The sequence below is a fragment of the Anopheles ziemanni genome, chromosome X (assembly GCF_943734765.1).
Source record: "Anopheles ziemanni chromosome X, idAnoZiCoDA_A2_x.2, whole genome shotgun sequence".
Taxonomy (NCBI): domain Eukaryota; kingdom Metazoa; phylum Arthropoda; class Insecta; order Diptera; family Culicidae; genus Anopheles; species Anopheles ziemanni.
The window spans coordinates 16,533,987-16,554,406 of record NC_080707.1 but is presented as its reverse complement, the minus strand read 5'-3'; the positions used below and the strand labels follow the sequence as shown (position 1 = coordinate 16,554,406).

Genomic DNA, 20,420 nt, shown 5'->3' with positions numbered 1-20,420 from the left:
CCAAGTTATTGTGCATCGTAATTGAATTGAATTATGAAAGCAAACTGGCTGCAACGTGGCAGGGAAAGGCACGCTGGAATGTGCCCACACGAGCTATCGGATGCCCGGGCAATTGTGTACAAATCTGATCAACGTTTTCTGCTCCATAAGTACCATTAGGGAGACCAGTTTACTCCGCCCCCTCATACCCTTCTAAGCGGTGTACTAAATGCGACCACTTTGACTCGCACGGCGAGTTGGGGAGCGGGAGTAGCGTTTAATTGATTCACTCAATTAAACGGCGATCCATCATTTCACGGTAGGTTCTGTTTTAAATTATGTTAAAGCGCCCCCAATCGTATGATTTATCTGCTTTACTTGAGCGCTGCATACTTTGACACACCAAGACACCTTTTAGTTTTCCTTAAAATTTTGCAAACAAATTTTTCCGTCTATTTCGAGATTCCGTCTAACTCTAGAACTGTTGAAGCTGCGATTCTTAACACTAAAATACAAATAGGTGTGATTTTGACCCCAACGCAATTTTCAACTTTAATCTCGAAAACGGCTCTTTCTTAAAATCCAAAGCTACATCTAAAACGGTGTTCTACCAATTCTGAAAAGCAACTTGACTATCCCTAGAATGCTTTTCAGAAGTCATTTTGACACCTATACTTTAAAATGCTATAACTTCACTATTTTTGACGATTTTTCAAATCCGTAAACTGTTACTTTTCAGTATATTTGTTGACTATCTTTTAACGGTTTTGTTCTTTCGATGCATTTCTTCATCTGCTTCATTCATTTTGAAAATAGGGTTCAAAATGACCCCTAAAAAGCATTCTGGCAAAATTCCAAAGCAATGTATTCTAGTGTTAAATAATGCGAAGAAATGAAAGTACAGTAGTACAAGCATAATCATTGGAACATAGTTATGGAAACAGAAGCAATAAAAAATTACCACGGTGAGTCTAAACGTCGATGTCATAACTCGCATTATAAAACTTTTTTAGCACGTGGCTTTGCCAACTGTCAACAAAATGCAAAAACAAGACATGTTGTGAATGAGTAAAAATCGAGTAGAGGAGAGTAAAAGTTTGTGAAGTAATGTAATATGTTACTGTAATGTGTGCTGTGTTTCTCAAACCTCAAAGAAAAATGGATTGCAACGGTCTTTTCGGGTTTCGCGTTTCGTCGGATTGAGCCCTAAGGTTGACAGTTGACTTGGTCGGCGAGTCTACCTCAATTGTTGACTCCGTCTACGCATGCCATAGCAAACGTAAACAAAACACAGCCGGCAAAATCGGAACGGTTTCGTGCAAATACCAACGGTTTCAGAAGCTGGGAGAACGGCGTACATTACCATCTTCTGCTTTTCATCGGAATAGTGGTGTGAAAACGGAGCAAAAATGAATTCAACACCAAAACCTGGCTGTACCGCAAAACTGCCTTCGCCTGCCTTGACGGTGGTAAGCAATACGGACGAAAGCGAGCTGAACGATAGTACAAAGCATGACGGTCGAAAACGGTCGTTCCCGCACGAGCGCGGTATATGGGCAAGCTATGTTTTCGTTGATTGTAAGTACAACATATGCGGAAGCCGCAAATGCAATTGAATTAAAATGTTTTTCAATTTTAGGTAGTCATATTGATGGCCTACGCGGCATACAGCAGGAGTGCAAAACCTTCCTAGATACGGGTACAACTATCGACTTCCGGCTTGTGGACCACCTGCACCTGAGCCTTACCAAAACCTTCACCATCCACCACCATAATATCGCATCGCTGGTCGACAACTTACAGGAGCTGCTGACCGTGCAGAAAAATTTCCGCCTAGAATATGATGGTCTAGAAGTGTACGTGAACGAAGAGCGAACCCGCACGTTCCTTGGCGTGCGCGTTGCCCCTTCCTGCTGTGATACGCTGGAGACACTCGTCACCAGCTTGGACGAGTGCATGGAGCAGTATAAATTGCCTAAATTCTACACGCAACGTTCTTTCCACGTGAGCATTTTGTGGTGCTTGGACGACAGAGAGGAGGAAATTCGTGCACATTTGCCGGCACTGACGGATGTATTCGAACAGGTGTACGAAGAGGAGTACGGTGAAATGAATAAGCCAGTAGGAAAACTTAGTTTCAAGTGTGGCAATAAAACGTTTTATTTCCAGCTTGCTTGAAAAGGAAAGAATGTGTTCGATTGGAGAATTTAATATGCCCAGCTGAAAGAAAGGAAACGAAAATAAGGTTAGACAGTTAGATCACAATAAATCATCAGCGTCATCTGAACGGAATTACTTACAGTTTCAATACTTTATCCTTTCCGCCGGAGGCAACTCGTGATCCATCTGGCGCCCAGTCGACACCGTAAACTTCATCTCCATGACCCGGCAGTTCCTGTGCCAGTTTTCGCTCCTTGACGCTCCACACCTTCAGCGTGGAATCCCTGCTACCGCTGAGCACCAGTCGCGAGTCGGCCGACCAAGCCACGGTGTACACGGCCTGAACGTGCCCACGAAGCGCACATATAAACCGTCCATCTGACGCATTCCACAACCGTATTGACTTGTCGAACGAGGCGGACGCAATCAGCTTCACGTCCGGCGAATATTTCACATCATTCACCACGTTCTGGTGGCCGGTCATGCGTGTGATGAAATTTTTCTGGTCCGCTTTCCACAGGTACAGCGTAAAATCATCCGAGCACGATACCAACGACTCGACGCCATCCGGACACACCTTTTCGTACCGCGCCAGGGCCATCTGTTGGAGTGCGGCTTTGTCTGCGGTGTCAATTCCACCGTACATTTGGCTCTTGTCCATCACCGGATGAAACGGGCCAGTCCGCAGCACGTAGTCGGTGTTGAGCGCCAGATTGTTCACCCAGTGCGCGTGACCGGTGAAGGTTTTACACAGCACACCGTCTTCAGCGCGCCACATTTTGATAGTTCGATCCCGCGACGAGGTGTACAGCAGACCGGCACCACCCCAGCGGACGGCCGTCACTGCAGCGGTATGTCCCGCGATCACCTTCACGCACTGTCCTAGAACCACATCCCAGATGCGTGCATCATTATCGTTGCCGGCGCTGGCCAGAAAGCGGCACTCGGCGTTCCGATGATACGGTTCCCAGGACAGCGAACTGATCCATTTCTTGTGACCCACCAGCGGGCGGCCCAGCTGCTTGCCAGTGTCCGGGCTCCAGATGCGAATTTCGCCCGCTTTGCACGCGGACGCAATCTTCAGTGAATCGGGCGACCAGGCGACACACATCACCCATTGCCGGTGTCCGGTGCAGGTGTAGTGTGGAGTTTCGGTATTCAAATCCCAAAGCCGCAGCGTTTTGTCACCCGAGCCGCTGGCAAGGTGCATACTGTTCGGGCTGAAGGCAAGCGAGATGACGGCCTCTGCGTGGCCCGGCATAGTGCTTGTGCAGCGTGTAACGGGACGTACCCGGAACACAGCTTGCGGTTGGTAGACGATATCGAGCACATCTTCGATGTTTAGCTTCTTCAAATCGATAGTCTTTTCGATGGATTCCTTAATCTCTTTTTCCTCAACGAAAAACAAGTACGGCGTGGGTTCCTCCTGCGATTGTGTGTAGCAAACAACGTGGTAAGTTGAAAAAATTCCTTTTACAAAGCAGAGTTTAAACACCAGTACTTACATTTTTGAACAATGCATTGCAAATCTGTTCCAGCTGGTCCTTCTCCAATTCGATCGGCAATGTTACCGGTGGGCCAGCCTCTTCTCCCGCATCGGACACAAACCGGGCCTGTACGGTTCGCGTAACCGAATTTATTTCGTCTTCCTCCATCGTTTCCATTTTGGCTTCGTTTATTTTAACGCAAAACAACGATCCAATCGCACGTGCTTCGTATTGACAGCGTTGTCTCGCGTTTCATGTAAACATCATACAATATCGAAGGTATAAGAATGTGACAGTTCCTTAAAAATTGTGCTACACACCGAGTTGATCACTTGGAATCAAAAAGATGCTTTTAAGTATTTAATTGATTTTACTTTACACTAGTGTAAATTTATTATAATAATTTATTGCTAAACAAAAAACTGTTCTAAATAGTTTGCAAACATGTTCCGAAATCATGTTTAACCGGAACTGCGATGGGATCGGTATATGGTTCCGAATCAGGGTTTCAGTACATTGCCTCGGATTGTTCTATTGTTCTATCCATGTCGTAAAAAGCGTCCTGACTACACTAGTTTTGATAATTTCTTTTGTTTTCCTTAAATCACACAAAAGTGTAGATTTCATCGGAGAAAAAATAATGCAAAAAATGCATTGAAAGTACGAACAACAAGACTGCCCACCTCTAGTGCGCTGTTATGTGTCAAAATGTCTGACAAATCGTCAAAACAAAAAAAATAGGGAAGAAGACTTCCAGCAAAATTTTCACACAGTTTGATTTACCCACGCAGATCCAAGAAAACATTAGCGATGTGGATTGCTTATCTTGGGTAATATTGTGCCCAGTGTTTGCGTTTCAAAACAATTGTGCGTGATAATAGGAGACCTGCCTGCCTGCCTGCCATGATAAGCTGTCCGACGCAGCGACGTTGTTAAGCATTGCGAAGAATCGGGTTGAAAAACAATATTCAGTGATATACAGCAGAAAGAATCCGTCATGACCGAGAGCAAGGCGAGTGTGTGCTTCAGCTTGCTGTACATTCTATGTATTCAAGTGTTATCCACAAACTCGCGTACCTCCACTCTGTGGAAGCTGAATCCGGACGAGGGCAAAATCGTCAGTGTTGCGTCCGATAGCGACTGTAACCTTCAGGTATCACCTTTCACGGGCAACACGATTTTCGTCGTAGATTTTAAGCTGATTGTCTGATATTTGCAGGGCACAGACTCCCGCGTGGCTAGCAACCGAGTCGCAACCGATGACAACGACTACAGCACAGGCGAGCACAATGGCGAAGAGTACGTGCACCAGTACGTCGATGCGGAAGATGACGGTTCAACATTCTACATAATCACCTCGACGGCAGCTAACTACCGGGAGAACACTTGGAGGCGGCAATCGCGGGACAATGTTATAGTGAACTTACCAAAAGAGTAAGTTTTGTGCGTTGCAGTCTCAAAAAAAACGAACCAAATGCATTCCCATTTTCCAGCTCATCCAGTAGTGGCCCCAATGCCAGCGGACCCAAGAGTGGCACGGAAGCGGAAACGGACGTTCTCGATTGTGGTAAACCGGTCAACTTCACCTACTACGATGATTTGATTGGTGTCGCGCAGCGGTACAGCCATCCAATCGTGCCGGAGCCGGAGGTGGCATATCTGTTTCTGAAAAAGAAAGGTCCCAAGTCGCTGAAAAACTTCGACATCGATGCGCTGGAGCGACGCCTTCGTAAGGCAAAAAGCGAAAAGCCACGCTCGTTGCAGCTCTACAACCAGATTGGCAACTTTTGGCGAATAAAGGGCGATGCGCGCCATTCGATTGAGTGCTTCCGCAAGGCGCTGGCGATTGCTCCCACGAACGCCGAAGTGCTGCTGAACCTGGCGCGGGTTTTGTTCAACCTGCAATACCTAGACGATGCCATTCATCTTACGCGACGGTACGTACGGAGACGGAAGAGGAGGGCTGGGAACTCTACCGTGGCTGATGTTGAACATTTTCTTCTCCGCCAGGTCGCTGGAGGTGCAACCGAGAGATCGTAGTGCCTGGCGGCAGTACTTCACGCTGGGGGAAATCTTTAAGGCGTATGGCCATTTCCAAGAGTCGGTCAATCACTTACGCCAGGCACTGGAGCTCTACCCCCAGTACGAGCCCATCAAGAAGGCCATCGCCGATGTGGAGAACATTTCGGCCTCGTCGCTGCACATCTTCACAATTATCATCATTATATTCTTGGTACGGCGTGCGTGGGGTTAGGTTGTCGTGTTTGCGATTTCTCCCAGCTAACCGGAACCGCATTCGATTGGTCTCTTTTTTTTTGCAGGTTATGTGCGTCCTGTACGTGATTCTCTCTTCCAACGAAGGAAGCCAGAACAACCAAGAAGTCGAGCACAAGGCCACGCGCCACTTCAACCGGGCCATGGCCATGCGGTCGCTGAAAGGCTTTACGCAGCGATCGTTCAAAAACCGCAAGTAAACGCGCCCATCGTCGCAGCATCATCGTGGAAAAGGCACCGTGCGCTTCGGTCGTCGAATGGTGTAGAGTATAAGATGAGATTTGTGAAAATCTTCCGATATGCCACGCGCCCCCCAGGTGTAAGCTAATGCAAAAAAGCAAGTAACAGTAAAACACGCTAGTGGTATCTTAGAAATCGCGCGAACGGCAAACTTTAAAATGCCTTTGTGCACGACGTAACACTTCAGAGGTTTAACTTTAAAACAGAACAGGCAAGACAAACAAAAGCATGACTACTTTAGAAAGGCACTGCTAATATAACTATGAACTATGCTACCATTCTTCGAATTTCGAATCGCCATACTAGTACTCAAGACGTTACTTGTTTTCCCCAAGACGCACTCGTTTTATTTTCCTTTTTTTGCGTTTCTTGCTTAATTTGCGATCTATGTGGTGCAGAGAGACACTTCATTTCGCTAGGCAATTGAAGACAAAATGCCCTCTAACGGTGCACCTCCGAGTTGTGAAGGTTGTGAGGAAAACATATATATATATATATATATTGCAAAACAAACAAACACCGGAAGTTCAATGGTTTACCTTTTCGTTCAAGCGGAATTAAAAAAAATAAGAGCTCGAAAGTAACATGAATTGTTTCCACTCGTTTCGAATTTCAAAACGGATCCAGCTAACTAAATAAGGTAGTCCCGGTAGTCCCAAAATCCTCTGTAAATTGATTGTGATATTGAACTTTTTTTTACAATACGTTTTAGTGCTATTGATGCCTGATATAAAATAAGCTCGACTTTTAATGCCAAGAGTAACTTCTAGTATTAGGTACATTAGTATAGAATTTATTTCTGATGAGTTTGGAGAGCCAGAGTTTTTCGTTTTTGTGCGTAGTTGTATCAGCAGCTACTTATTTTTGTTTGTGAACGCGGTAAATCGCAGTGGTTTGAATTAACATTATTTGTTGCTCGGAAAAAGAACCATTGGCGCTCGGGTTTGCATGCGCTAACATACACACCGATGCCACTTCGTCCTGGGCTGACATACGCACGCTGCTGCGAATGGTTCGTTTTTTTTTTATTCTGATTTTAAATCGAATGTTCGTTCGCATGAACGGCCTGTGTTCCTTTTGATTAAAACCATCGAATTACGGCTACTGGGGGTCGCCGAAAACTGCTGCCAGAATGGCACCGATCACCGACAGCTGTTCTACACTATATAAACAAGCATATAGCAAACAGAATAAATGAACAGTTACTGAAATACGCTGAACCAACCAACCATCCCCTCGAGCTACATGGTAGCGAGATTCGAAAGCCACACACAACACAGCGTACTTAAGCAAGTGAAATCGATTTGGTTTTTCTTTTCAATTTACCGCTCGGTGGATAAATATATTGCCCTGCAAACATTTCTACCCCGGGGAGAGTTCAAGGAAGCTTATTTCTCGACGCGCATGTCGTCGTGCAGCCATGTTTCGAATCTGATCAAAGATTAATCTGATAATCTAACAATGACTTGTTTACCCGTACATAAATAAAGAATAATTTAGTGTAAAACCATACCATGGATCCGGATAGCTTTTCGATACCAGGCTTGTCAGCAAATATCCGAAAGCAAACACGCGCGGATGCGCGACGAATCAGAGTCGTTGAATGCTGGATTATTAATAAAGCATTGTTTATTGTAAAATCATAAGAGCTCCTCACTGCATCGTGGTGTCGTAACCGTCTTCGGCATTCCCTGATATTTATGGGTCCTACTAGACATTTCAATTTCAATTCAATTCATATTAACGTAAATGGGCTTAAAGTTGCAAAATTTTAATTTCCAAACTAATTTAATGATGTGGCAGCTTTAAATCTTCCCCGCCGTTCGTTTATGCCGTGTTGTGAATGTTAAGGCGGAAAATATCGTGCGCACAGAAGAACGAAGTTCCGAGTGGTTTCAACACAAACGTCTGAGAGTACGCGTGTGGCGGATCGTCGTCGCACTGGAAAAGGAAAAACAAACGGGTAAGTTAGTTCACTTCAACCGGTCGTGAGCGCATGGGACAGAGCAGAGTTATATAAACGTTTCCATGCCAAACATAGCATCGCTTGTAATACCAAACGTACGAAACGAATACACGGAAATCTTTATTTTTATAAATCTCAGTTTCAAAGTCCCGTGATGAGATGAGGCAATAAACCCTACATTTTTACAGTGCACGTGAAGCATGCCTTTTTACAATCTGACTCTAAGTGGAAACGGGACTCGAACACGGGTTTACCAAGAGCGAAGCCGTAGTCTTGCCGAGGAACCATAGCACAAGTTAGAAACAGTGAGGAAATAGCGCTACTTGAATGGCAAACGTAGATTTTGAAGAAAATTTTTATTTCGTACTATAAAAGATTTTTCCATTCGGGATTCGAACACCAAACCTCTGAGACAAGGCTCGAGCACCACTACCAGTACACCAGATGTACGAGGGTATAGCGTAGGGAAAATACAGGTATATATGGCTATGTGAATAAATTGAACCACCAAGCTGTTAATTTAATAATGGTTATGATAATTTGAAATCTATGTATCAAAATAGGATCGGATTTGAAAAAGTACATTACATATCTAAAAAAAACCATGAAAAAAAATTTTACAAACGTCAACAAAAAAGTTTTTCCTAGCCTAGATTCAAACTCCGATCCTCCGGAACAACACCCATGCACTTAGCCCCCTAGACTATTGATGAAAGAAAATTTCCGCGCGATATTACAGCTACTAATATGTCTGTAGGCAATCTGAATGTAGCATAGAAAATGAACCAATAATAAAAACTTTAGTCACATTTTTCCTCCCCGAGCTTCGCCGGGGCTTCGAGCTAGTAATTAGTATACATGTTAAGTGACGGAAGCAAATCGGCAAAAAGGAATATTGTAGTCCGTTAACACGACGCAAAGGCAAGCAAAACATGTACGCAACTGTTTGTATCGAAAACGGCAATCGCTGCATGTTTGTCGCATTAGGGTTTAGGATAGAAAATACTGAAGGCAGGGCAGTGTAAATGCAGTCGGTACCAACCTTGAATACTTAAATTGAGTCTCAAATGCATCTACCGTCAACGGAAACTGGTGCCTGCTATCGAATCATTACGAAAAAACTGTGCCGTTCTTGTTAAATATTGTGCGAGACTTGATGCATTAAAATCGCTAGAGTGTTGCAATAAAATTGCTGAAACGTATATGGTCAACCGTCTCTTTATTACTTTAACAACAAAATGTAAAATTTATTTTGATTTCCATATGATCGTTGTGCGACGAACAACACTCTGCGTTGCAGTATTTAAAGTTGCAACATCAATTTGTTGTAGATATTGACATCAAATTAAAACTAGAAACACAAAAGTTCCTCCGAAATAAACTCAAAAGGAAATGAAAGACGTCACTATGCCATATCATGAAGCGCAAGCCGAAAAATATCGTGCTGCACGAAAAAGCTTGTACCGATCGGTTTCAAAACAAAAGTCTGTGTGTAAGCCAGCGGTTGATCTTCATCGGTCTACGATTGTAAGAAAATCAACCCAATCGTCGATGGTTCGGCACAATTTCCATTTGACGGCGTGATGCAAAATGTAGGCAGGATATGCGGTTCACCGAACGCACCCGGCACAACAATGAAAAGAGAAGTTGTGAAGACAAATACAAAAGAAAATAATTAGACATGAAAATCTATAAGAAAATTCATCGCCCTTTTTTATGAATATTGTGTTAGGCCCGTGTAGCAAGGATACGATGCCTGACATTAATTTTAGCTTCATCCAGGTTATCCAGGAATGTTGCGCCTAATTGAAAGAGTATTTATCCTATTGTTTTGGGAAACCGTTTCTATCCGTAAAGGCTGGAATAGCTTTCAAATGGATTCACTTTCCTTTGAGATGAGAATGTCCAATCAATCCAACCACCCACTTAACGAATATTGAGAGCATATTCAATGTCATACATTGTGATAGGAATGGTATGGATTATAAGAACTAACGTTCAGTTCATTATTTGATATGTGTTTGATCGAAGAAATAAGTTGAAAGTAATATTCTATTCGAGTGAGGGGCACCCTGCGGATGAAAAGGTTGCGGCATCAGGGAGATGAGATGCATGTGTGGTGCGTCTTGGCAGACCGGGGGAGACAAGCGTGTATGTGCATCTTGACTATTCTAAAACCATCAGATATCGTTATTTTGCATACTTACTTGCAATCTTCCTAGGACATTGATTAAGATTCCTCCGTCAAACATGGGTTGCGAGTCCACTGCGGTCAGTACACGGCTGATATTTTGGAAGGTAAGGCTCTGTATGGAATAAGAATATTGCAGCGTTGAAGCAGGGATATACGAAAGAAGCGTAGGTTGCTTACCTGAAGTTTTTCCAAAATTTTAGCTGCACCTTGTATTTGTTGCCCTTCGAATGTCATAAAGGAGAGCTCGGCCTACGAGTGGAAGATTGATTGAGAATGAAGTTATCGGAAGCAACTGTTTTAAGCCGAAATAGGAAACACACGCCACTTTGCAACACCGAACTATATGAGGTTATGTACGGGCTGCAATCGTACAACATTCGGCTGAGCATCGATGGCCCCTTGCGAGCCAGACTACAGCAGAAGGATGGACGATACCGATTTTTGAAAACTTACGTTGTATAAATTAACCAATTGCGGTCGACTAGCTGAGTCATCAAATAAGGCATAGTATTGGGTGACGAACCCTTTACCGATTTCTTCGTATTGTGGATTTAAAGCCATGTTTTAAACTCAACAACAACAAACGCTACCCGAAAAACTGTCTTTTTCTACAGACGGATCGACATCAACTGAAATGCACAGCTATTTAGCGATTGGAATCTCTCGCTACTGCCCACTGATGCCGGAAGATGTATGTTTTAGCAGGGAGCTGAAAAATTTGACCATTAAATGTCAGTCAAGCCAAGCTACCTAGCAGTCCGCAGCAAGGTTCAACTATGGCTGAGAAGAAGTCAAGTCAAGATCACTGGAACGAAGTTATATTCCCTTCAAAGTTTTACTTTGCTCTGGGACCCTTGGGCAAAAAGCAGTTTTTCGAATAATTTTTGCACAGTCATTTCATGAAGAAGTATTTAATTGTTCTTGCTTTTTGTAAACGTGAAGGATTTTCTTATGTAAGCGATACCAAAGCCACCAATTCAATATCCTTGCCAAGAAGAGGCTGTGATTCCACCATCTATTTTTATATTCATCTTGAGTTTCCGGCAGTATATATAGTACACAACTGTTTGCTGAATATATCCCCATACAAGTCGGGGTAGGCACATTTGACAATGAAACTATTTAACTAGTTAGAAATGCTTTGTAAAATGGAAAATATTTTTGCTTTTTGTAATCGCTGATAATGAATGAACACTTTGATATGCATGCACTGCCGTCTGGGAAATGTGCACATCGCACATCATGTTTCAAACATGTCCCCGTAAACGACATTGACAGCTGCACTAATAAATGTATTTTTTTTCGAGGCATTTGTTTTCACAAACTTCGAAACGGAGAGAAACAGTAGGCTTTCGATTATGTTAAACAAGCGTAACACAAATATGGTGAAAAGGTAGAGTGATGTGATGAGTTGTTTGATTCTCCATGTCTTACGTGTATGTATTTACGTGCTCCTCTTTCCAGGCAGAGACCAGCAAGATGAATAATGATCAAATTCACAACTTCAATCCATCATCTAAGCAGACCGAGGCCACCGAGCATGATGCAGTGAATAATCGCTTCATCGCGAAGAAAGTACCGGAAATTGCATATTGTTTGTCATGTCGTTCGCAATTCGGCAATTCGCTCCCGAACGATATTATCCAGCATTACATGAATCAACGGCACGAACCTTGCTGCCGTTGTCTCTATTGCAACGGCCCCATGTACCGCTACAAAGATAGTAAAGATGAAGTGCAATATTACCATGATTGCCATCGTTCCAAGCGGTTTCTAGACAATTCTTAACATAACCTATACCATTCATCAGGCTGATGTATCTCTCAATGACAAACACTTATTTATTCCATCAAATAAAGAAATATAGGATCAATTATATCAATAATCCTTGGTATTTAAACATAGAACGCTTTAATACAACTAGTTCGCTTAGAGCCGCGTTGTTCAAAGAACGCTTGATAGAAGTAATGAATTCGTATCCACCCATTTGTTTTCACTCTCATTCATTGGGAGAATAAGAAGGCACTTCCGATCAATTTCACAACTACAACACATCAACAAAGCAGTCCGAGGCCACTCACTGATCGAAAGTGATGTATTGACTAATTCTTTCATAGCGAAGAAAGGTACCGGAAATTGCAAATTACATGTTGCCAGGCTTCCGTACGATACTATCCAGCATCACATGAATAAGTCTCATGCACCATGTAACGCTACAAAGATAATGAACATGAAGTGCATTTTCATGATTGCTATCGTTTCTATCGCTTTATACATAGTACCTAACATAAACAATATCTTCACCAGGCTGATGTATATTTGAAAAACAATCAATTATTTATTATATCAAATCAAGAAATATAGAATGTAGCAATAGAAGTAATGCTCATTTCAATTTGCAAACTTTGCAAAGCAAAGAGCATCAAATATGATTGTTGATGGGAGTTCAAATCCAGACCGCTTTGATATAACTAGTTCGCTAGGAAACGCGCTAACAGCAAAGTTCTTTTGTTTGAATGAAACTGAATATCGTAAGATGATGATGGTAACAAAGTAATTGAGAATGGAAAAATATTAATAAGCTAATGCTCGAAGCATGAATCATTGCCTTGGACAACACCACTATCATCCACTGGATCCGATTCACCTCGTTTAACTTCATCGTCCGTTAGCAACTCCGTGAGCGTGTCAATAGCCTCTTGCAGCTCTCTGTTAAGGGTGTTGGTTTTTTCTAGAACACTTTGCAATCTAGATACAGTGATGTGAAGATCTGCGTTTTCAGCCAACGCTTCTCCTAGTGCTATTCGTCGCTGCTCCGCTACAGACATCCAGTAATTCTCGCTGGGGTTTTCGGCTGTGATGTCCATCTCGGCTTGACTGGCAGTTTGTGTCGATTTGGAGGCCACCATTTTCGACCGTTTAGGTTCTGAAGGTCCCCTGCAATAAAATGGAGTTGTATAGGACACGTTAACGCTACATCACGACAAGACCATGATAAATCTAGAAATACATACTTTAAGATGGACCTTGCGTTAGCAGGAAAACTTCCGTGTTGCATGTTTTCCTTCAGTGTGTTAAAGTCTCGTTCTTTTAGCATCATACGAGATGATTTCTTGATTTCCTAGAAAGAGTGTTAGCATACAGTTAAGAGAGCTGTTTCCTAGCGTTCTTTTAGATTGCCTACCTCTTGTTCCGCCGACGAATCCTCGGGTATTATGATGGCTGTCGATGAAGCACTCATTTTGGTAAATTGTACCGCACAGGACAAGACAAGAACTGCTTGATTTTCCCTCCAAATGTCTCTTCACAATAAACTGACGGCGTCCAATACGGTTGACAACTGATGCACGACTGACAGGCCTGCTGTCTTCCTGCGTAAGATAATTATATCTAAGGTGCTCGTTGACAGATTGTTCGCCATGATGAAAATTAGATTTAATTTCTGTTAAATAAAGCCTGTTATCTTTAGACATCAGCCCGAAAGAATTGAAATAATGTTCAAAGGACTCACAAACAAAGCCTGATGTATTTCGATTTCTTCTAATCTTCTTGCTGGTCTCGAACCAAGGTATGTTTTTGCCTACTAGCTGATTTCATTAAATAAATCTTGGTTCTCCCGACTGTGAACGCACAATGGTGTTATTAATATATATATTAAACTATAGTTTAATGATTTAAAGAGATCCTTACGAGATAAGGATTTTGTCATAAAACAGTATTCAGGTAAGAGATCAGGTCTGAACACTCGCTTTTTGTTCTCACAAAAAGTTACAATATTGTGTAACTACAAAACTTACAGCTTCATGTTCGTATGATGCTCCTGCGGCTTGCTTTATCCTTTTATGTTTGAAAAACTGTGCAATATTTGATTTAAAAGCATACTTCTATTTACTTTTTAACTAATTTTTATTTACAATTTCATGTTTACATTGTTTGCATTTGTAACTTTTTCGGTCACGGAGGAGTCCGATGGAAAGGGCAAGCCAATGCGAAATGCTGCACAAAGATGTTTTAACAAATGTCCTTCTTACCTTATTTGGATATCGTTAAGTAACAGTTCAGTTTGATAGACATTTCATAAACTTATCTTGCACTTCGTAAAGCGTATGTTCGAACGTGGTTAGGTCTGATCTTGTTATTTGTAATATCAGAAGAAAAATAGTTTGTTGGAAGAACAACCATCGGTTGCAAACCTTTTGTCATCAGATTGAGATATGAATAGAGAAACAAATGCGAAGATTATCAGTACTTTAGAGTTGTTATTTTGAGGAAAACGCGTTAAAAGTAATCGATTAAAATTAAAAAAACGTATCGCTTGCGTGGGCAGACCCATACGAATCAATGCAGAGGTGTTAAGAGGGTGTTGAACGGGCATCATCCGCTGTTTGTGGCACAAGGTTTTGCAGAAGAACCGCGATTAGTTGGTTTTTATTCTGAGCGCCAGCATTCCAGACTTAGGAGTTACTGCGCAGCTCGATGACCACGCCGTCGACGGTACCGTTGCCACTGATGTTTGGTCCACAGTGCACATCCTGGTACTTCAGGCCCGAATCTCCTCGGTAGCGACTAGTCGTGGTGGTGTGTACCTCACCCGTCTCGACCACCGGCAGGCCGCGGCCGGGTTTCCGATAGAAGTGTTTCTTTGTGCCGGTAGAAGCGCCGGCAGGCGAAGCACCGTACCCGTCCGGGTAGTCCTCGGTGCTGGAGCTGCCACGGCGCGCGATGCTCGCGGTGTCCTTGTTGAGTGTGGCCGGCGAGCGCGATCCGAGCAGATGCTCCTGTTCGCGTGTGATGTACGTCCCGAGGTACTCCTTCGACGGCGAGGAAGAGCCGTTGCCGGCCTCGACACCGTGCAGCGTTCGGTAGAGCTCCGGGGCACGGTTCTGCAGGTTACGCAGGAATACGTTCTTCTTGTCCAGCGTGTTGCCGGACGGTGATTCCGCGGCGCCACCCGGATAGTATTCGAGCACCCGGTTGCCCGCTAGCCCGTCCTCGTACTGCCCAGCCTGCGTCAGGTCGCGCGTACTCCGGCTGATCAGGTTCACGATGGAGGGGCTCTTTAGCTGCACCGACGCGTCCCTAGGGGCCGGCTGTCCCCCCGAGCCCGGCTCGTGCGGGAAGGAGGGGCGATAAAGCCCGCCCCCACCACCGCCGGAGGTGGGCTGCCCGCGGCCCAGCTTCTCCAGGTAGATCGGACTAGGATCGTTTGTGCCGTTCAGGCCGTGCACGTTAAACGACTTGCTTCGGTTGAGGGCCTTGTAGGTGCGCGCCGGTTTCACCGGGCCGGTGTTCGCCAACGGCGTCGACTTCTGTGCCGGACCCTGGCTGACAGTGTTGACTATCGACACGTTGATCGTGGACGAGTGCAGCGGTCGGGAGCGCTGAAGTCGATGGTGGTCGTTGCGCGGCAGAGTCTGGGAGGTGACGGCGTAGACGTTCGCCGGTTGTCGCTCGCTCGCGTACGACGCTGAACCCGGCTCTTGCTCGTACTGCCCTCCTCCACCTGACGTCGTTGGCAGGCGGTTGGTACTCTTGCTGAACCGGCCCAGCGTGTGGTGGACGTTCTGTGGCGGCTGGCTGAAGGACCTGCAGGCAAAGGAAACCCGATTTTAATAGAGCAGTGTCTCATGAATATTTCGGGGAGATTCAATCGTTAATCCAAGGCAACAATCGATCCTTTTAGATTTGCTCTCTTAAGCCCTAAACGGCGGACCTTCAGGGCCGAATACTTCCGGTAGGTTTCCGTACGATACTATCCAGCATCACATGAATAAGTCTCATGCACCATGTAACGCTACAAAGATAATGAACATGAAGTGCATTTTCATGATTGCTATCGTTTTAAGCGGTTTATCGATAGTTCCTAACATAAACAATGTCTTCACCAGGCTGATGTATCTTTGACTCTTTGTATAACAAACGCTTATTTATTATATAAAAAAAAGAAATATAGCATGTATTGTAGTAATGCTCATTTCAACGTGCATACTTTGCATAGAATAGACAATCATGTATGATTGTTGGTGGGAGTTCAAATCCAGAGCGTTTTGACATAACTAGTTCGATAGGAAACGCGCTGTTATAAATTCTTTTGTTTGAATGAAACTGAATATCGTAAGATGATGGCACCAAAGTAATTGAGAATAGAGAAATATAAATAAGCTAATACTCCATGCATGAATCATTGCCTTGGACAACACCACTATCATCCACCGGATCCCATTCACCACGTGTAGGGTCCATAATATCGTCCCCTAGCAAATCCATGAGCGTGTCATTAACATTCTGCAGTTCTCTTTTAAGGACATTGTTTTTTTCTACTTGACTTTGCAATTCACATGCAGTGATGTGAAGACCTGCGTTTTCAGCCAACGTTTGTTCTAGTGCTATTCGTCGATGTTCCGCTAAAGACAACCAGTAATCCTGGCAGGGGTCTTCCGCCGTGATGTCCACCTCGGCTTGACTGACAGTTTGTGTCGATTTGGACGAAATTTTCAACCACATAGGTTCTAAAAATCCTCTGCAATAAAATGGATTTGTACAGTTCGCGTTAACGCTACATCACGACAAGACCATGATAAATCTAGAAATGCATACTTTAGCGTTGCCCTTGGGTTTGCAGAAAAACTTCCGTATTGCATGTTTTCCTTGAGTGTGTTGTTACCTCATAGTTTTAGCATCATACGAGATGCTTTCTTGATTTCCTAGAAAAAGTGTTAGCATACAATCAAGAAAGCTGTTGCCTAGCGTTCTGTTGGTTCGCTTACCTCTTGTTTCGCCGACCAATCCTCGGGTATTATGACTGCCGCATTTCCGTACGATACTATCCAGCATCACATGAATAAGTCTCATGCACCATGTAACGCTACAAAGATAATGAACATGAAGTGCATTTTCATGATTGATATCGTTTTAAGCGGTTTATCGATAGTTCCTAACATAAACAATGTCTTCACCAGGCTGATGTATCTTTGACTCTTTGTATAACAAACGCTTATTTATTATATAAAAAAAGAAATATAGCATGTATTGTAGTAATGCTCATTTCAACGTGCATACTTTGCATAGAATAGACAATCATGTATGATTGTTGGTGGGAGTTCAAATCCAGAGCGTTTTGACATAACTAGTTCGATAGGAAACGCGCTGTTATAAATTCTTTTGTTTGAATGAAACTGAATATCGTAAGATGATGGCACCAAAGTAATTGGGTATAGAGAAATATAAATAAGCTAATACTCCATGCATGAATCATTGCCTTGGACAACACCACTATCATCCACGGGATCCCATTCACCACGTGTAGGGTCCATAATATCGTCCCCTAGCAAATCCATGAGCGTGTCATTAACATTCTGCAGTTCTCTTTTAAGGACATTGCTTTTGTCTACTTGACTTTGCAATTCACATGCAGTGATGTGAAGACCTGCGTTTTCAGCCAACGTTTCTTCTAGTACCATTCGTCGATGTTCCGCTAAAGACATCCAGTAATCCTGTAAGGGGCCTTCCGCTGTGATGTCCTCCTCGTCTTGACTTTCAGTTTGTGTCGATTTGGACGAAACTTTCTTCCACACAGGTTCGTAAAATCCCCTGCAATAAAATGGAGTTGTATAAGTCGCGTTAACGCTACATCGCGACAAGACCATGATAAATCTAGAAATACATACTTTAGCAATTCCCTTGTGTTTGCAGGAAAACTTCCGTGTTGCATGTTTTCTTTCAGTGTGCTGTTACCTCGTTCTTTAAGATTGCCTTTCTCTTGTTCCGCCGACGAATCCTCGGGTATTATGCTGGTTGTCGATGAAGCACTCATTTTGGTAAATTGTACCGCACAGGACAATACAAGAACTGCGTGCTTTTCCCTCCAAATGTTTCTTCACAATAAACTGTAGGCGTAATAAATGATTGACAACTGATGCTGGATGCTGACAGGAATGCTGCCTTCCTGCGTAAGATAATTATATCTAAGGTGATCGTTGACAGATTGTTCCCCATGATGAAAATTAATTTAAAATTAGATTTAATTTTTGTCAAGTGAAGCCTGTTATCTTTAGACATCCACCCGAGAGAATTGAAATAATGTTCAAAGGACTCACAAACAAAGCCTGATGTATTTCGATTTCTTCTAATCTTCTTGCTGGTCTCGAACCAAGGTTGATGTATTTGCCTACTAGCTGATTTCATTAAATAAATCTTGGTTCTCCCGACTGTGAACGCACAATGGTGTTATTAATATAGCTTAATGATTTAAAGAGATCCTTACGAGATAAGGATTTTGTCATAAAACAGTATTCAGGTAAGAGATCAGGTCTGAACACTCGCTTTTTGTTCTCACAAAAAGTTACAATATTGTGTAACTACAAAACTGGCAGTTTCATGTTCGTATGATGCTCCTGCAGCTTGCTTTATCCTTTTATGTTTGAAAACCTGTGCAGTATTTAATTTAATAGCCTACTTCTCTTTACTTTCTAACTATGTTTTATTTACAATTTCATGTTTACATCGTTTGCATTCGTAACTTTTTCGGTCACGGAGGAGACCGATGGAAAGGGCAAGCCAATGCGAAATGCTGCACAAAGATGTTTTAACAAATGTCCTTCTTACCTTATTTGGATATCGTTAAGTAACAGTTCAGTTTGATAGACATTTCATAAACTTATCTTGCACTTCGTAAAGCGTATGTTCGAACGTGGTTAGGTCTGATCTTGTTATTTGTAATATCAGAAGAAAAATAGTTTGTTGGAAGAACAACCATCGGTTGCAAACCTTTTGTCATCAGATTGAGATATGAATAGAGAAACAAATGCGAAGATTATCAGTACTTTAGAGTTGTTATTTTGAGGAAAACGCGTTAAAAGTAATCGATTAAAATTAAAAAAACGTATCGCTTGCGTGGGCAGACCCATACGAATCAATGCAGAGGTGTTAAGAGGGTGTTGAACGGGCATCATCCGCTGTTTGTGGCACAAGGTTTTGCAGAAGAACCGCGATTAGTTGGTTTTTATTCTGAGCGCCAGCATTCCAGACTTAGGAGTTACTGCGCAGCTCGATGACCACGCCGTCGACGGTACCGTTGCCACTGATGTTTGGTCCACAGTGCACATCCTGGTACTTCAGGCCCGAATCTCCTCGGTAGCGACTAGTCGTGGTGGTGTGTACCTCACCCGTCTCGACCACCGGCAGGCCGCGGCCGGGTTTCCGATAGAAGTGTTTCTTTGTGCCGGTAGAAGCGCCGGCAGGCGAAGCACCGTACCCGTCCGGGTAGTCCTCGGTGCTGGAGCTGCCACGGCGCGCGATGCTCGCGGTGTCCTTGTTGAGTGTGGCCGGCGAGCGCGATCCGAGCAGATGCTCCTGTTCGCGTGTGATGTACGTCCCGAGGTACTCCTTCGACGGCGAGGAAGAGCCGTTGCCGGCCTCGACACCGTGCAGCGTTCGGTAGAGCTCCGGGGCACGGTTCTGCAGGTTACGCAGGAATACGTTCTTCTTGTCCAGCGTGTTGCCGGACGGTGATTCCGCGGCGCCACCCGGATAGTATTCGAGCACCCGGTTGCCCGCTAGCCCGTCCTCGTACTGCCCAGCCTGCGTCAGGTCGCGCGTACTCCGGCTGATCAGGTTCACGATGGAGGGGCTCTTTAGCTGCACCGACGCGTCCCTAGGGGCCGGCTGTCCCCCCGAGCCCGGCTCGTGCGGGAAGGAGGGGCGATAAAGCCCGCCCCCACCACCGCCGGAGGTGGGCTGCCCGCGGCCCAGCTTCTCCAGGTAGATCGGACTAGGATCGTTTGTGCCGTTCAGGCCGTGCACGTTAAACGACTTGCTTCGGTTGAGGGCCTTGTAGGTGCGCGCCGGTTTCACCGGGCCGGTGTTCACCAACGGCGTCGACTTCTGTGCCGGACCCTGGCTGACAGTGTTGACTATCGACACGTTGATCGTGGACGAGTGCAGCGGTCGGGAGCGCTGAAGTCGATGGTGGTCGTTGCGCGGCAGAGTCTGGGAGGTGACGGCGTAGACGTTCGCCGGTTGTCGCTCGCTCGCGTACGACGCCAAACCCGGCTCTTGCTCGTACTGCCCTCCTCCACCCGACGTCGTTGGCAGGCGGTTGGTACTCTTGCTGAACCGGCCC

The 20,420-nt window shown here is 44.2% G+C and overlaps 6 protein-coding genes across 7 annotated transcripts in view; 2 read left to right on the top strand and 4 right to left on the bottom strand.

The window, feature by feature from the left end:
* The first annotated feature begins 1,325 nt into the window (after positions 1 to 1,325).
* LOC131291463 (U6 snRNA phosphodiesterase 1) lies at positions 1,326 to 2,177 on the top strand. Its single transcript, XM_058320678.1, has 2 exons — positions 1,326 to 1,557; positions 1,619 to 2,177. The coding sequence occupies exons 1-2, from the start codon at positions 1,389 to 1,391 to the stop codon at positions 2,155 to 2,157; spliced, it is 708 nt and encodes a 235-aa protein (XP_058176661.1). The 5' UTR covers positions 1,326 to 1,388; the 3' UTR covers positions 2,158 to 2,177.
* LOC131291461 (protein Notchless) lies at positions 2,115 to 3,854 on the bottom strand. Its single transcript, XM_058320677.1, has 3 exons — positions 3,645 to 3,854; positions 2,280 to 3,565; positions 2,115 to 2,199 (listed from the first exon to the last, which is right to left on the bottom strand). The coding sequence occupies exons 1-3, from the start codon at positions 3,801 to 3,803 to the stop codon at positions 2,187 to 2,189; spliced, it is 1,458 nt and encodes a 485-aa protein (XP_058176660.1). The 5' UTR covers positions 3,804 to 3,854; the 3' UTR covers positions 2,115 to 2,186.
* Positions 3,855 to 4,362: 508 nt separating this feature from the next.
* LOC131290651 (uncharacterized) lies at positions 4,363 to 7,054 on the top strand. The gene is made up of 5 exons (XM_058319814.1): positions 4,363 to 4,779; positions 4,846 to 5,060; positions 5,120 to 5,563; positions 5,637 to 5,859; positions 5,948 to 7,054. The coding sequence occupies exons 1-5, from the start codon at positions 4,624 to 4,626 to the stop codon at positions 6,098 to 6,100; spliced, it is 1,191 nt and encodes a 396-aa protein (XP_058175797.1). The 5' UTR covers positions 4,363 to 4,623; the 3' UTR covers positions 6,101 to 7,054.
* Positions 7,055 to 7,746: 692 nt separating this feature from the next.
* On the bottom strand, positions 7,747 to 11,058 carry LOC131290383 (probable nuclear transport factor 2). 2 transcript variants are annotated; one of them, XM_058319535.1, is made up of 4 exons: positions 10,754 to 11,046; positions 10,478 to 10,549; positions 10,314 to 10,412; positions 7,747 to 8,081 (listed from the first exon to the last, which is right to left on the bottom strand). In XM_058319535.1, exons 1-4 carry the CDS (start codon positions 10,859 to 10,861, stop codon positions 7,968 to 7,970), a joined length of 393 nt encoding a protein of 130 aa, XP_058175518.1. In that variant the 5' UTR covers positions 10,862 to 11,046; the 3' UTR covers positions 7,747 to 7,967. The 2 variants fall into 2 exon arrangements, with proteins under 2 accessions (XP_058175518.1, XP_058175519.1); XM_058319536.1 differs by lacking the exon at positions 7,747 to 8,081 and adding an exon at positions 9,497 to 9,625 and having other exon boundaries at positions 10,754 to 11,058.
* A 1,824-nt stretch (positions 11,059 to 12,882) lies between these two features.
* On the bottom strand, positions 12,883 to 13,541 carry LOC131291192 (geminin). Its single transcript, XM_058320382.1, has 3 exons — positions 13,485 to 13,541; positions 13,315 to 13,421; positions 12,883 to 13,237 (listed from the first exon to the last, which is right to left on the bottom strand). The coding sequence occupies exons 1-3, from the start codon at positions 13,539 to 13,541 to the stop codon at positions 12,883 to 12,885; spliced, it is 519 nt and encodes a 172-aa protein (XP_058176365.1).
* A 1,082-nt stretch (positions 13,542 to 14,623) lies between these two features.
* The window catches only part of LOC131291191 (uncharacterized), a 33,012-nt gene continuing 27,215 nt past the window's right edge, over positions 14,624 to 20,420 (bottom strand). The window contains exon 8 of the mRNA XM_058320381.1: positions 14,624 to 15,886. Within this exon, the coding sequence (XP_058176364.1) occupies positions 14,755 to 15,886 (1,132 nt within the window). The 3' untranslated portion in view covers positions 14,624 to 14,754. The remainder of the gene's footprint in view (positions 15,887 to 20,420) is intronic.

Bases quoted from the DNA above. Each gene is read 5' to 3' on its own strand.
- LOC131291463 (XM_058320678.1), top strand. From the start codon at position 1,389: ATGAATTCAACACCAAAACCTGGCTGTACCGCAAAACTGCCTTCGCCT. The intron at 1,558-1,618 runs GTAAGTACAACA...TTTCAATTTTAG, and splicing joins AAGCTATGTTTTCGTTGATT to GTAGTCATATTGATGGCCTA.
- LOC131291461 (XM_058320677.1), bottom strand. From the start codon at position 3,803: ATGGAAACGATGGAGGAAGACGAAATAAATTCGGTTACGCGAACCGTA. The intron at 3,566-3,644 runs GTAAGTACTGGT...ACACAATCGCAG, and splicing joins GCAATGCATTGTTCAAAAAT to GAGGAACCCACGCCGTACTT.
- LOC131290651 (XM_058319814.1), top strand. From the start codon at position 4,624: ATGACCGAGAGCAAGGCGAGTGTGTGCTTCAGCTTGCTGTACATTCTA. The intron at 5,061-5,119 runs GTAAGTTTTGTG...CCCATTTTCCAG, and splicing joins ATAGTGAACTTACCAAAAGA to CTCATCCAGTAGTGGCCCCA. The intron at 5,564-5,636 runs GTACGTACGGAG...CTTCTCCGCCAG, and splicing joins GCCATTCATCTTACGCGACG to GTCGCTGGAGGTGCAACCGA.
- LOC131290383 (XM_058319536.1), bottom strand. From the start codon at position 10,861: ATGGCTTTAAATCCACAATACGAAGAAATCGGTAAAGGGTTCGTCACC. The intron at 10,550-10,753 runs GTAAGTTTTCAA...TTCCACTCGTAG, and splicing joins AATTGGTTAATTTATACAAC to GCCGAGCTCTCCTTTATGAC. The intron at 10,413-10,477 runs GTAAGCAACCTA...TATTCCATACAG, and splicing joins AAATTTTGGAAAAACTTCAG to AGCCTTACCTTCCAAAATAT.
- LOC131291192 (XM_058320382.1), bottom strand. From the start codon at position 13,541: ATGAGTGCTTCATCGACAGCCATCATAATACCCGAGGATTCGTCGGCG. The intron at 13,422-13,484 runs GTAGGCAATCTA...CACTCTTTCTAG, and splicing joins ATTCGTCGGCGGAACAAGAG to GAAATCAAGAAATCATCTCG. The intron at 13,238-13,314 runs GTATGTATTTCT...ATTTTATTGCAG, and splicing joins AACGCAAGGTCCATCTTAAA to GGGACCTTCAGAACCTAAAC.